This window comes from Halictus rubicundus, chromosome 5 (assembly GCF_050948215.1).
Source record: "Halictus rubicundus isolate RS-2024b chromosome 5, iyHalRubi1_principal, whole genome shotgun sequence".
Lineage (NCBI taxonomy): Eukaryota > Metazoa > Arthropoda > Insecta > Hymenoptera > Halictidae > Halictus > Halictus rubicundus.
In genome coordinates this window covers 7,995,378-8,010,485 of record NC_135153.1, presented here as the reverse complement: position 1 = coordinate 8,010,485, position 15,108 = coordinate 7,995,378, and the positions used below count along the sequence as shown (strand labels likewise).

Here is a 15,108-nt window from a genome sequence, read left to right as displayed (position 1 = left end):
TTCAGATCGAGGAATTTGCTGTACATTTAAAAAAAAAAGAAACTTGTTCATATCGATGTTTATCGAATGTATGTACGCAAGATTTAGTTTTTTTCTATTAACAACTGCTTATGCTATGTATGTATCCTTAAAGAGAAAAAAAGACAAATTCAACGATATATCACAACGTACATTTATGTCAAGATGTTAAAAATTCAAAATTTTTTTAATTTGATGCACTTCGGATTTCCATGATCTAATCGACCACAAATGTTTTCCAGATCATTTTCTCATCAAGTGTCACAATTCTCGGGGGTGATACTAAAAAAATCTTGCGAAATAATTTTCGTCAAGTGTAGCTAAGGTCCACCCTACTCACACATTTGAAAGGTTGGACCGATACGTCTGACGTCACCAGAATCGTCCGATATCGAGTCTACTATGGTCGTCGCCTAAAGTCGAACTGGTATGTAGGTCATGAACCGACGCGTCAGACGAATTCTATTCAATATGACGCGTGTTTGTCGAATTTTCGTACTCTAATTTTTCAAAAAGGAGACGTCAAATGAACAAAGTTGTTCTATATTTTCTAATGTAGAATCGCCCTCTCCGCGGCTATACCATTTTGAGACACCCTATAGACATATGGAATAAAATAGTTTACGAAACTTTGAAGTCGTTTTTCAAGAAAACAATTGACTTGAGACTCATGGCGCCGGTGAGAATTTGGTTCCTCGCGATGAGTACTAAACGACGCAATAGAAAACGATTTTGACCTTGAAATTCAAGTTCAAGGTCAGTTTTGCGGTCCAGTTTTTTAATAGATCTCCAGCGATCTAAGGGTGTAGAATTCGTCTATAATATCCACGAAAAAATATTTCTTAACACCCTGTACATATCTCGGATTGTTACATATTTTGGAGATACATACTGTGCTCTGTTTCCACTCAAATATTTCGACGTCTATATATAAATCTCTTGCACCTTACTTGAATAGTCTCAAGGAAGACACTGTATTTGTTCTACATGACATACGTATATATCTACAGATCTATGTATGATGTCATTCACAGGAGAAGTCGCCTTGGATAGTCAGCTGATGTGGCATCACTTTTAGACAGTTCCTTTGAGAGCAGCAAACAAAAGATAAGTAATATGTACTATAACTATTATCTACAATACCTGTTGCAGAGAGGAAATTAGTAAAACTTGTGATGCATCTTCCATATAACAGAATTTTACCTATCCATTAGTTATTTCAATATTCAAAAATGATTCCGTTGGGTCGTTAACAGTTGAAAGAAAAAATTGATTTTTTGTTCGTCGGTCACATTACACATAAATGAACGGATACTATGATGTATAAATGTAATATGTTATACACGTCTAAATTGATTAACGAGAACGTGTGACTAGAGAATTAGGTTATGACTTTTTGCATACATATGTAGAATTGCATGTATGTTTACGGCAAGAGAGCTGTATGTAAAATGATACGATGTAAACGAACTATTCATTTTAAATAAAAAATTAATAATATGATACATGTACAAGTAGTATATTTATATGAAAACATCCTTTCGATAAAATAAAATTCTTAAAATTTACGGAAACTTATTAGTTATTATTTCCAATATGAAATCAGCATTACGTTTTGGTATTAAAGTCATGAACCTATAAAACTGGTCGACAAATTTCGATCCATCTGTTTCCGCATTTAAATCTATGCCAAACCTTGCCCTTGTGAAGAGAGTAAATCGGTCGTACTAATAAGAGAGGTCCTTGCTCTAAACAGGTTTTTGCAAAATTTTTGCGAAGCAGGTTTCGCTTGGTTTTGGCTTTAGCACGTATTATGTTTTATAAAATTATACACATTAACATAATACATTTAATGATGATTTTATATGTACAATTACAATGTATTGTTAAGTTTTTTTTGTTAGTTTTGTTACGTATGAATTTAGAAGAATTAGAAATCTGCCACAGAAATGCTCGAAATTGAATTATCTCCGATACGCGACATTTTGTGAAATACGCGCAATTCGAACATATTCGTTTTGAATGTGTTCATCGATAACATAAATTGTAACATATATCCTTGAAAAAAGATGTTTATCGTCATCTTAAGGTGACCTCAATGTGACATTGTGAACTTGTAAAAATTCTAGAATAAATGCAATCATTTGCAAAATCAAGTCTGTCAATAGTGATTTTAGCCTCGACAAAAAGAGGCGATATTACACGTGGCTATCAGCTGATGCGTGCGCCTTCGTGGTTTCCAGACCCAGTTAAATGATGTGGTGCGTTTCGTCAGATAGGACGAAACTTTTTACAAATGTGCTAACTGACCAACAATGATTTAAGTGTGACGTGTATCGTTTTGTGCTCGTAGAATATAGTAAGTTTTATTGTTTTTAATATATTTACATTTTTTCTTGTTATACATACTCGAATGTTTATGCATTGCACTTTCCATTATTAATTATAAAATTGTATATATCATCTTTTCTTAATAATTCACTACATTTTTTATTCCAACATTAAGTAAATCATTCTTTTAAATTAACTTTTATTACATGATTTTTGCATAATTTGTGTATTTCACTTACTTAACAATTTATTGAAGTGAGTAGAGTGCTCTTACATAATGTTACTCATACATTTATGCATTGTACATATATATTTACACATATACATAGTACTACATTGATAGCAAGGGCTTTACTGTTAAATCATGATTAAACGCATTCATTATGAATGTATATAGCAGTATTTATTATTTTTTAAGAAGTAGTAACGAATGAATTCAAGTATTAGTTATAAATTAATTATTATTAATACATAATGTACTTAAAAAAACAGGTAAGTCTAATTATCACTTATGTTCTGTAAATTTAAGTTATATATTTTACCTGTGCGTAGCTAATAAATATATATTTTTTCCACTTCATTGCAAAGATACAGAACATGAAACAATGGCAGACAAAACGAAAAAGTTGTCACGTTGGTATTTTGGTGGGCTTTCCTCTGCAGGTGCTGCTTGTGTCACACATCCTTTGGATTTGTTGAAGGTAGATGCAAAGTTCATATTTAATTCTATTTTAATAATATCTGTAATAGTTTCTAAAGATACATACTACCCTTAAATATGTTACAAACAAGTATCATTGCAGGTACATTTACAAACGCAACAAGAAGGAAAAGTATCTGTAATAAGATTAACTACCTCTATAATACAGAAACAAGGAATTTTAGCTTTATACAATGGTCTTAGCGCTTCCTTGCTTCGTCAGCTTACATATTCTACCATGAGATTTGGAGCTTATGAAGTAAAGTTATTTATACTATACATTACAGACATATACATTTTTATGTAAAAATTAATTTTGTGGCTGAGTAACTCGAGAGAATTTATTTTGTTGACCTTTCAAATATAGGTAGGTAAACAAACATTTGAAACTCCTGATCGTCCTATGCTATTTTACCAAAAGTTATTACTGGCTGGTTTTTCTGGTGTTATTGGAGGTATTCTTGGTACACCAGGAGATGTAGTGAATGTACGCATGCAAAATGATATAAAACTATCACCTGAATTAAGAAGAAAGTAAGAATGTACAGTACTGGAGATTGTATTTTTGATTTTATTGGCTAACATTAAATATTATTTTAGTTATAAGCATGCTTTAGATGGGGTGGTGTGCATAATTCGACAAGAAGGTGTACCTAAATTATTTAGTGGTTGTTCTACTGCAACATTAAGGGCTGCATTAATGACTATTGGACAACTAAGTTTCTACGATCAAATAAAAATTTTGATGTTGGAGAGTGGTTATTTTATAGATAATCCTGTAACTCATGTGTTATCAAGTGTATTTGCAGTAAGTATATATTAAGCGGTAAAATATTTCAAGATTATTTAAAACATGTTTAAAATTTTATTATAATACATATACAGTGTTAACATTTTATCGAATTTGTTTAATGCGTATATGTTACGTTTTTATATAATATAGGTAATATAGTATAGAATATTAAGTTAAGTCAACAAAGTTAATTTAAATTTTTGCACTGATCTAATACTAAAAGCTTATCAAGAACAATGAGCAGTAAAGAATACATCATTTCAGACTACTACTTTATTTGAAACATGTTTTATACAGAAATCTAACGAATACTCAAGTAAATATATGTTTTGTTTCAAGGCATCATATTCATTTTAAATTGTTATGTGCTAATAAAACATTTGTTAAAATCCAAGGGTGCTATAGCTACAACACTCACACAGCCATTAGATGTATTGAAAACTCGTGCAATGAATGCTAAACCGGGCGAATTTAAGGTAATTTTTAGTACACGTATACATCCATAAAAATGCCATATTACATAAAACTCTTTTATAGAATCTTGCGGATTTGTTTTTTTACACTGCAAAACATGGACCATTGGCATTCTTTAAAGTAAGTTTACTTATTTATTTATTTATTTCTGTTCTACTAACTTGTAATACTCATTATCAGTATACATTTGGAAGTACCGATTTGGAATACTATATAGAATTCTTCAAACAGTTCATGTAGATATACAATTTAGTGCATTAACCTGTAAGAGCTATAAATAGGAATGTTCACAATGAAAGCTACATTGCAATAGTCTCTTTATATTATTACACACTTTTTTATTAATGGTATTCATTTAGTGAAGAAAAATTAAAACAGCACAAAAACAATAATACGTATATATTTAATGTCTTTTTAAAGATTTCTTTCAACATATGAAATATGCATATAAATTTTTCAGTTTATTTAACAAACTTTCTCAAAAATATTATATTTAAATGTATACTAGACTGTATGAAAAGATCATAGTTTAAACAAATATATATTTAAAATGTGAAAATAATAAATAAAAAATCTGAAAGTTAATTATTTTTTAGTATTGTGTTTATAATCTAGATGATTGCAAAAATTTTTGTAATTTATGATATGTGATTATGGTACGATTCTAAAAGTGAATTGATTTTAATTTTTCTTTATAATTTAAATCAAAACATTCAATTCTGTATTACAAATTGAGGTTTTTTATATTACAAGTTGACATGCCAGTAACTAATAGAACTAGTATTACTATAAAATAGTTATGATTTAGCGATATGATTAGTAATGTTTAAATCTGTACACATGTATTTTCTCTAAAGCGTCTAAGAACACTATATTTTACACATTAATATGTCGGTTCTAATTAATAAGTTGTAGTGAAACATTTATAGAATGCTTTTGCCAGTCATAGACATACTAAGTTTGATGGAGATTATTGTAGATTATATTTTAGACACTGTATATTTTTATCTATAACTTATTGTCAATAATAACATTCAGGGAGATACTGTTTTTACATGCAACAATCTTCCACAAAAATGTGCTGACGATTAAAATTATTATTTGTTCTACTTAGATCACTTAACATTAATCTGTTGTAATAAGAGTTCTTGTATATCACATTTAAGTCTATTTTTCGAAAGAAAATGATGGAAGTCCAATAATAATAATTGTGTTCCCCACTTCTATGTTGCAAATCTTAAGTAATAGGAGAGGGTTATACAGCTATTATGATGTTAGCTATCTTCATTCAAAAACAGACCATAGTTTCAGGTATCGGACTTTTGTGCTATAAAATTTCTTTCCTTGTTGCATGTTCCTTTCATACTATGCATGCAACATTTAATCCATGAATGCTTAGACAAATTCATTTTGTAGATATTTTTGTAAACTAAATTAATGTTAAGATTCTAACATAAAGTTCATACACAAATGTGCATTTTGCCTACTTTATATTTTACTTTTTCACATTATGTTACATATGTGTATGTATATATGTGTGTGTACACTAACAAGTAGTAAATGGTTATATTCGATGGTAGTACAGATATACGTGTTGTTATGACACATTTGGACCATCTCTCGGTGTTATAAAACGACAATAGAATATCACAGTGTCAGAAATACCACTCATTTTGGCTTATGCTTTTTGGTTACATACGTTGAACACAATTATCTTCAATATTCAATGTTCCTGAAACCTTATCTAAATTCAGCTCTTTACATAAGTTACGCACGTGCGTATTAGAACACGTGATCCATCTTCTATTAGTTTCTTTTGCTTCGGATAGTAGCGTATGTGTACCGACGATTGCCTTTTGCATTAAATTTTAGCATGAAATCGCTGTTTACGAAATCGCTTTTAATAACCCTATACTGAAATATTTTTATTTCATATTTAAATGAAATAGATTCTTCATACTTTCATTTTAGAAAATATTTTTATGTCGTAAAATTATAAATCAATACACAGATGGAATATACATGTATAAAAAATTTAGGATTTTATTTGTTTAAGAAAGTCGAAACTTACAAAGGGAAAAAGGAAAGATACGCCGGCGTTATGGTAATGAACACTGTGAAGTTATCACCCAATCGTTACTATTTATAAAGATATTAGTTACAAAATTAGATAGAGGTAGTATTTTTTAAACGTCTTTAGTGATATAAAAACGTAATGAATTATGCAATAAGTAGTGGTAGTTTAGTCGGCAAGATAAGTCCAAAGTAATATCCAGTAGTTTTAACTTTCTTTTGGTAAAGGATTCTTCAATAGCATTTTGAATTAGTAAATTTTCGCCGTCTATAAATAATCCTGCTGCTAGCTGTCCAAATAAAATTCTATTTTTGAAGATTATAATTGGTAATCGGATGCAAAATCTAAATAACAATCTATTAAATACGTACAATCTCGAATGCGTTTTATAAATAATTTTATTTAGTAAGTACCACTCATCTCAGGTACTTCTTCACATAATTGGGGTAGTCCTTCGAAAAAGTGCGTGCCATTGACAAAATTTTCGATAATACCGCACCAAACGTACAGAGTCCATGGATTTTCATACGCCCGTTGTTCTCATCCAATGTGGATTTTGAGCTGCCCAGTAGTGCATGTTATGCCTGTTTACATTGCCGTTTGCAAATGTTGCTTCGTAAACGCTTTGTAAACGCTGTTCTAGTCTTTTAAATGCCATATGAGATCTTGATAGCATTCTGTAATTTTTCCTGCATCCTCCTAGTACCATAAACATATCAAAACAATTTTGATACATTTCCATTTTCACCACTTATTTCAGTACTATTGTTCAGCGAAGGATACTAATGTAGTACTAATTCAGCACGAATAGTAATGAAAGTAAACTAACTATCTTGCAGAAGAGCACAGTAATTAGACAAATACGTTTGTTTTCATTTCATTGATAATAACATTGATGTTGTCCTGAGTAATGCTGATATTGAACACGTGTTATTGTTTTGGTGTGAAAGTTTGAGGTCACGAACTAAAGTACAAAGAAAACGATCACACCTTTTCTGCATTTCCCCGAAAGTTTGACCTTGAATGATCTTGAGTCATAGGTCATTCAACTCATGTTAAAACGTACTATTTGATAGTAGATAAAAATACATATCATTCCATTTAAAACAAGAAAGATGACCTTCACCTCACCTTGGAGTGTCGAACGAGAAAAATAAAAGTCTCACCCGGTACAGAACAACTTTCATCTGAAACTTTTTGTGTATAATCAATATTTTTGGAGATATTTGTCTGTAACGCTTTATTACTAACCCATTATTAAGTTATTAAACTTCGAAGAGTGACCCAAAAGGGGCGATAAAACACCAAATTTCTGAGTCACTCTTTGGGGCGGCGCAGGTATTAACATTACCTATACACATCACGAAGGGATTGCACTGGATACTAAAAATAGTATGTTATTTACATTGTATACATAATTTGTTTAATGTTTAATGTTTAGTGTTTAATTTTTAATGTTGTATACGTTCAAAACAAGTCGAAGAATGGGAATACACTGAACCTTCTTATGACACGGTTTCGATATAACATGACCCAAAAAGTGCGACAATCCTCTTATAACACGATACGCTGATAACATATTTTCCGCATACAGTAGTTTCTCCAGAACTGTCGCTCGGCGGTATCGACGATACGACATGGAGGTGCTGCATTGTTTGTAGTGTGCCAAACGTGGAGAACGATAGTGATGGAAAAAGTCAGAAGGACTGAGATTTGGAGGTTTGGAAACCATCAAAGGACTCGTGCCAGCTCGGCCTTTCAAATTCAAAAATCAAAATTTCTTATTTTTGGTTATTGTCAATGAACTTTCATCATCGCGTTCGTCTTGTTTTTCTGATTAAAATGACATGAAATTTGATATAATAACGATCATAATTATTTGTATAACAAGCGATTAAAGTTTGAGACGACATTTACGGTAGAGGTACACAAATTCTTAACTTCGCTTGTTAAACAAGTAATTATGATCGTAACTCTATCATGGTTGTTGTCATTTTAATTAAAAAACCGAGACAAATACAATGACAAACATTTGGTTCATGAAAAATCAAAAATAAGAAAGTTCAATTTTTTATTTAAAGGTCTGAGCTCGCGCCAGTTTTTATTTTTTTCCGAACGCTTCGACTCTCTGTCTCTTTTTCTTTTCCATTCGCCGTCCTCTTTCACACCTGAAACTTCGCTTATTACACGAGTAATGATATCGTCACCCTACAGTTATGGTAGAGATCTTTTCGACAGTTACGGGGAGAATACTGTATAAGAGGACTGTACTATACCAAAAGATATCGGTGCAACGCACATATATGTTCGCTTTTTATCACTGTTACCATCCATTTCTGTCATCAATGTAGAATTATTCTAAAGTGGAACTTTATTACAAAATAGCAATTAAATGAAATTGCAAGAATTTTAACTCGCATTACATGTGTAACTAATATGTAAAAAATGGAAAATGTGATATTTTCTTTCATACAACTGTTTAGCAGTTATTTAGAGCATTTAGAATCGTATTAGTGGAAACTGTGATCTTTTCATTTTAAATGTATTTCTAAATCATATGAATTAGTGTACTTCAAAAAATGTTAATCATTTTCTATTCTAGGGTTATGTACCTGCGTTTATCAGATTAGCTCCGCAAACTATTCTCACTTTTGTGTTTTTGGAACAACTGAGATCCAATTTCGGATTTTACCCTACTAAAAATTCAACTGCGTAAACTTTAATTATTTTCTTGACGCACAATATATTTTTGTACGTTAAGTACAAAGTTAAACACTTTCCACGGAAGTTGGCTGTACCGTTAATATAATCTAGATATGGGCAATTGAGAAGCTTGAGTAGTTTGAAATTAGAGTCTGCTCGGACCGAAATAAACAAAATGGTATTCGACTGCTTTTTCCGATTGCAAACTTTCGAACATGTCTGAACATTGGATCGTCCTTCGAACACTATTCGAGTTGAATGGACGCAAGAGGATGTTCAAACATCGAACGTTTCGGTTGAAGTAGGTATAATTCGAGTTGCTTGACGCAACGTGTCACAAAATCGTGTCATCTTAAATGATTGAAGACCACTGATCACAAGGTATACGCCTTACAATTTTTACATACCCAAAATGAGGTTATGTCGGAAATTTTAGCTTAATTCGACTTGACCGATTTTCGGAACTTTAGCCCTTACTTTTTCTACTTGATAAAAGAAAAGTGAAAAATATCTAAATGCGCTTTAACCCCCAGTCACCCTCCATTATTTAGATAGTACAATTTCCAAAAAGTCAGCTAATCGTAGTGAATTTTTCTGAAAAACGCGTGAAATGATAGCCTTTTAATATCTACATATGTATGGTCCGATACGAGGTGACAGTAAAAAATTTGTTGAGCTGTGAACAATACCATTGTCATTCAAAGTTTACAATTTGTGTTATTAATTGTGGTGCTAAAACGATCGTTAATTTAAATTGAATCGATTTGTTTACGTTGTTTTTCAAATTCAAAGTGGGTTCTCTATAAGTTTTTTTTTTCTAATGAATTCATATCTAAGAATAATTGAAAAGAATAAGAATAACTTAGATAAGGCAATGATAGTAACTATTTTCTACGAAGTTCGTTGAATTCTTGTTAATCGGAACAAATGGATATTCTGGACAATCTTCACGTTGCAATTTTAAAGAACAAAACAAAAAATAAATATTGTTTTTCGAGACGGTTGATAGGTACTGTTGTTATAATAAGGAGAGAAGCGGATTTCACTAAAAATCGACGCGACACATGATACAAATTTTGTCAGAACAAACGAATTATTTTGTGGTAAAAATAAGAAAGAAATCTGAATTTCTTCTTCTTTCCTGAAGCCATCCGAACAAATCGTTCATTTTAATTTTTTTTTTAAACGACGGTAGATCTTACTAAAGTATTTAAGGACAATAGCTATAACAATATATCGCTACGATAAAAGTATAAATTTTGTATTGCAATGTGAAACTTTTATTACAGCTAGAATTTGCAACTACAAACTAGACAAAATTTCTTAACATGTATCTGAATATTTTTAAATATATTTATCTTTTGAACGTTTTCAAAAGAATATGAACATTTTTTTATGTTAAACGAGGACAATACTTCAAAATTGCATTACTCGAATGCTGTACGTAATTACTTTCCCGATTAATGGGGAAAGTTAAAATTTGGCATATAAATTTTTCTTTGTAAATTATCAAACCAACCATTATCGGTTTCATTCAATTCCACGATACTTTTCTATTAGGCATAACTTACTCTGTTTGTGTGCAAAGTTTATAATTTTTTGAATTTACGAGTTCTATAACTTTCCTTGTTAGTTATACGTTCCATACGTGATTTGTGACGATCTTTCTAAAACTAAAACTGTAAATACAAATTCAGTAAGATAACGAATGTGTCTCACTATTTTTTAGAAGTAGTATAGTAAAATACAAGTTCAATACATGTGTGTATCTAGTGTGGTGCACAAAACTGTTCGAACGCCCTTAACAGTATAATTTTCCTAAAATCGGACGTAATACATTTCACATTTTTTAGCAATTGGAAACAATGGTTTACTAAATAACGTGAAAAAAAGGTTTTGAAAAAATTGCAATTGGTAGGAATTAGATGAAAAAAATAAAAAAGGCACTTTTTGAAACCTTTTTATTTGAGCCTGTAATGAAAATTTAAAATATGCGTTTTGCATATCAATATTAGTTATATACATGCTGAACATTTCATCGAAATCGATGGTCGCAAATTCTACGTGTATAGTTTCCGTGATTAAAGAGTGAAAATATTTCAATGAAAAGTTATTACATTCTTAAAAACATTTCAGTTTATGAAATATTCATTAGCATTTTGTTTGGATAAATGGAGTCATGTTGTATTTATGCTGTTATATTACTTTTATGTTTTGTATAAGTACATAGGGAAAAATTGTAAAAGATATTTATAACTTTCCCAGAAAACCCTCTTCAATCGTAAATAATTATTGATAGCGTTAGAAAATTTGTACCTGAAACAATGTGCGCTGTAGATCAAAACTTTGTTTATGTGAAAAATCTATTCAACAGTAATCTTACTTTAATTTTCCATTTTATAACATGATTCGATATATCGACATGTAAATACACATAAATGAAACGGTAAACAAATTGTGGCATAAACTGATAATATATGTAAAAGAACTTAATTGATGGAATCAATTGATCCTATATCAAATAATTACTGAGAGCTTTTTTTAATGTTGTATTCTTCAGTTTTTATTTTTTCATCGGAGATGCATAAAACGTGTTAGAGCTTATCGCACACATGAGAAATATCGTTTCATTATTTTGATAATTCTGTACTGTTGAGTTAAGTTTCGTAAAAAATAGTTGCCGTACAAAATAATACATTCCATGCAAACGTTACTATACTTAAGCATTAGTATATAGATAAATACAAAACTTTGTACTAGCCTACTAAATTGAATGACATTTAAAGAAATATTTTTACAGTTTAAGAAATGAGAGCATATGGAAAGGTATTTCATGCGTATTTTATTTACCACAAATTATTTTAAAACAAATATATTTATGTAATTTATGGAAATAAATAAAAGGGTGCTATTGCAAAGAAATTTTTATGTTTTATTATTATTATCTCCTGATTGACATGGAGTGATGTTCCTTGTCAAATGATATGATAATTATTCAGAATAGGGGGATTCTAAACGATTTAAATAACCTTGAAATATGTTGTTGGAGGCATAATAGTGACCAATTTGTTAACTTTAACATGAACTAATAAATGTGGTGGCTATAAATTTTAATTGTTATTTTATATATTACTAAATCCTGCGTATACGTACGGGTGAATGAATGTTCTGGTTCGCGTGCAGTGTTCTTTATTACTCGGTGTAAATACGCCCGAACAATTGACGCGGCGCTCGGTTGCGACTCGCGTCCAGGAACCTCTGCTCGTGCCGAGTGTTCGCGTTGGACTGTGTGTTCTCTCCTCCACTGTTTGACAAAAGACGACTGCCCTCGGCAGTGGGCAGTCACCCACGCCGATACAATGTATGTCGGCGGACTGGCGGCGCGTTCGTGCACGGGTCGCCACAGGTTCGTTCACGAAGTTTCACCCTTCTATCAGCTCCCCGGTTTCGCACCGGGCTCGTCTGCGATTGACTCCATTCCTATAGACTTCGCGTCAGGTTCGTCTTCGACGTCAACTATCCTAGTGGTTCCCCAATTTCGCATTGGGTTCGTCCGCGTATCTAACTCACAAATTGAAACCATATTCCTGGGGTAATAACTCTTATTACATATATTTAAATAAAAGCGAAAATACAGAATAATCGCGCGATCCGAGAAATGTACTAGGGACATTATTGCTGCGCCTAGAAGTCGTGCAATAATTACAAACAGAGGGTATGAAAGGAGCTGAATCTTACTTCGCAAAATTACGCGAACAACGCCTCTTCTGAACGCAAAAAAAAACGCGCGTAAATCACCTCATCTGGACAAACTCTTATTGCGACTTATTGCTCTTATTGCTGGTTTGACTTCGATTTGGCATGGATTTAGCATGGAATTGCGCCTGCAAACTTTGGACTCAAATACCGAGCCATTTTGTTTCCGCATTAGGCTCGGAACTTGTCAACAATTTTGATGGCAAACTCATAGCAAATAGGAACCAAATTCTGCTCCAAGCATGGTCTTGGCACGAAAAGACCGCCTTTTTCTTGCAAAGCACGATTACAAACATTGATCTAAAACAACTTGAAAACACTTGAAACAAGGCTGAAGTAAAGTGTAGGTTGGAATTAATATTACACATAATAGTTTTATTATGTCAACATCCGAATAAAAAATAAAAGACATATAAACTAAATGCGCAAAGTAATTGCAAAAAATAGATAGTATACTAAATTAATTTTCATTTGCAAAAAATAGATAGTATACTACATTAATTTTCATTAAAATATTTAACTCAGAATAAACTCTAATTCAAACGTTTTCTAAATCTATCACTTGTTCCGTTCGTGGCATCATTTATTATTGTACTTTCTTTTTCTCCTTAAGATGGAATCTGTCTGCAATCTTTGGTACTATTTCTGTGAATATCACTGTACCCACAAAGACTAGCAGCGTACCAATCCAGTGGTGGATTGTAAAGGGATTTTGAAAGTATAGTATGGAGAAAATTAATGATAAAAATTTCCTTAATGTTATTACTAAAGTCACTGTGAGAGATGTGCATTCTGCTGTTAATGAATAAACAGAACTAATGCACACGTATCTAAATTGATTATTAAGGTTATGTCATATATGATAAATTTAATTTTTCAATCTGTCTGTACTGACTAAATAGTATTTGCGTATTTGTAAAAGGATACTGCGTAAGAACGTTTCCTATAAGGTATAGAATCAATTTTGGCACATGTATATTTAGCATTGACACTTGCAATGGTTCTGAAGTAACTGCGTAGGTAAAATGTTCCCAAATATTAGGTGCTAATAGTAAAAAGAATGGTAAGGGCAATAAATGCTGAAAAGATAATAAATGTTAGATATTTTTTGCATATTTGACAGAGGAGTAATAATGTGAATGTTGACATACCGTATAATATAATGCCTCCCTTGGATGTTTTCCATACTTTTTGTGTAACTCTTCTTGATAAATACCCATTCTAGCAGAAACAAGTAACGCAACTGTCATTAGTGATATTCCTAATACCCACCAAAAGAGATCTTCGAATGGAGTTGTTGGTACTTGTTCAACATTCTTGGGTTGCAGCGATTTGATTTGTTTACTGCTAACGATTGTACAAACTGCGATTCCAAGAGTAATCATAAACACTGATAAATATTTGCTAAATATATACCTTTTCTTCAATACAACAATACCCATAATCATATTTGCTATCAGAGAACCCTAACAAAATATGAAATAATAATTAGATTTGAACATTTTACAATTAGATATCAGAGTATTTTGACTTTGTGTACTCACAGCTCTGAATATCATATGTAGAGTCATAGGTATATTAAAGTCGAACGCATAATTGTTACAAACATTTGTGATAAAAAACATTGTCACCAATACGAGGTAGTTCTTTACTCCTATACGGGGCTTTACGTTTCCACATTTTGAAGTAAATATAAATCCCTCTAACGATATAAAAAGGAATTGTACAAACGTGATAAGATTTCCACAACCAGGATCATCTCTGAAAAACGGTAATATTTTTATTTTTGTCGTTAATATGTAAGTATGTTTCAATTAAATGTAATTTTTGCGTTTTATTCAAAAGAAATTTTTGGTGTATACATTATATAATTAAATATTATATACTTACTTCACAAGAAGTTCCAAGAACACGACATTACTGCAACAACCGAGAAAAACGCACAAAATTGCAATAGCTGCACGCATTCTTTATTAGGTATGTATTAAAAATCCTAACCTAAAAACAGTTACGTGGTAGTGCGCTACCTTTTCGAATTTTGCTTCCTTTAATCAACACTATCTAAATAGTATACGTTAGTTAGCTAGACAGCAACTTCTCAAGAACTTGCAACGCATGGTAATATATAATATATCACATAAATGTCACATGACTTCTTCCATTGGTAGATAGAATAAAGGTTACTGTATGTTCCTTGCATGAAACGTTTTATCCATCATGCACTACCACCCTCATAAGCAACCTTACTAATACTATCTT

General features: G+C 31.4%; 2 protein-coding genes across 4 annotated transcripts; one reads left to right on the top strand and one right to left on the bottom strand.

The window, feature by feature from the left end:
• Positions 1-2,236: 2,236 nt before the first annotated feature.
• Positions 2,237-12,015, top strand: Dic1 (Dicarboxylate carrier 1). Its single transcript, XM_076787976.1, has 8 exons — positions 2,237-2,377; positions 2,938-3,050; positions 3,153-3,308; positions 3,417-3,583; positions 3,650-3,857; positions 4,238-4,318; positions 4,380-4,436; positions 8,993-12,015. Exons 2-8 carry the CDS (start codon positions 2,955-2,957, stop codon positions 9,104-9,106), a joined length of 879 nt encoding a protein of 292 aa, XP_076644091.1. The 5' UTR covers positions 2,237-2,377; positions 2,938-2,954; the 3' UTR covers positions 9,107-12,015.
• Positions 12,016-13,203: 1,188 nt separating this feature from the next.
• Efr (ER GDP-fucose transporter) lies at positions 13,204-15,091 on the bottom strand. 3 transcript variants are annotated; one of them, XR_013082282.1, is made up of 7 exons: positions 14,877-15,091; positions 14,740-14,817; positions 14,394-14,610; positions 14,001-14,315; positions 13,777-13,928; positions 13,346-13,679; positions 13,204-13,304 (listed from the first exon to the last, which is right to left on the bottom strand). XR_013082282.1 is itself a non-coding variant. In XM_076787975.1 (5 exons), the coding sequence occupies exons 1-5, from the start codon at positions 14,814-14,816 to the stop codon at positions 13,436-13,438; spliced, it is 1,005 nt and encodes a 334-aa protein (XP_076644090.1). In that variant the 5' UTR covers positions 14,817-15,090; the 3' UTR covers positions 13,204-13,435. The 3 variants fall into 3 exon arrangements, 1 of the variants encoding a protein (XP_076644090.1); XR_013082281.1 differs by having other exon boundaries at positions 14,740-15,090; XM_076787975.1 differs by having other exon boundaries at positions 13,204-13,679; positions 14,740-15,090.
• Positions 15,092-15,108: the final 17 nt, after the last annotated feature.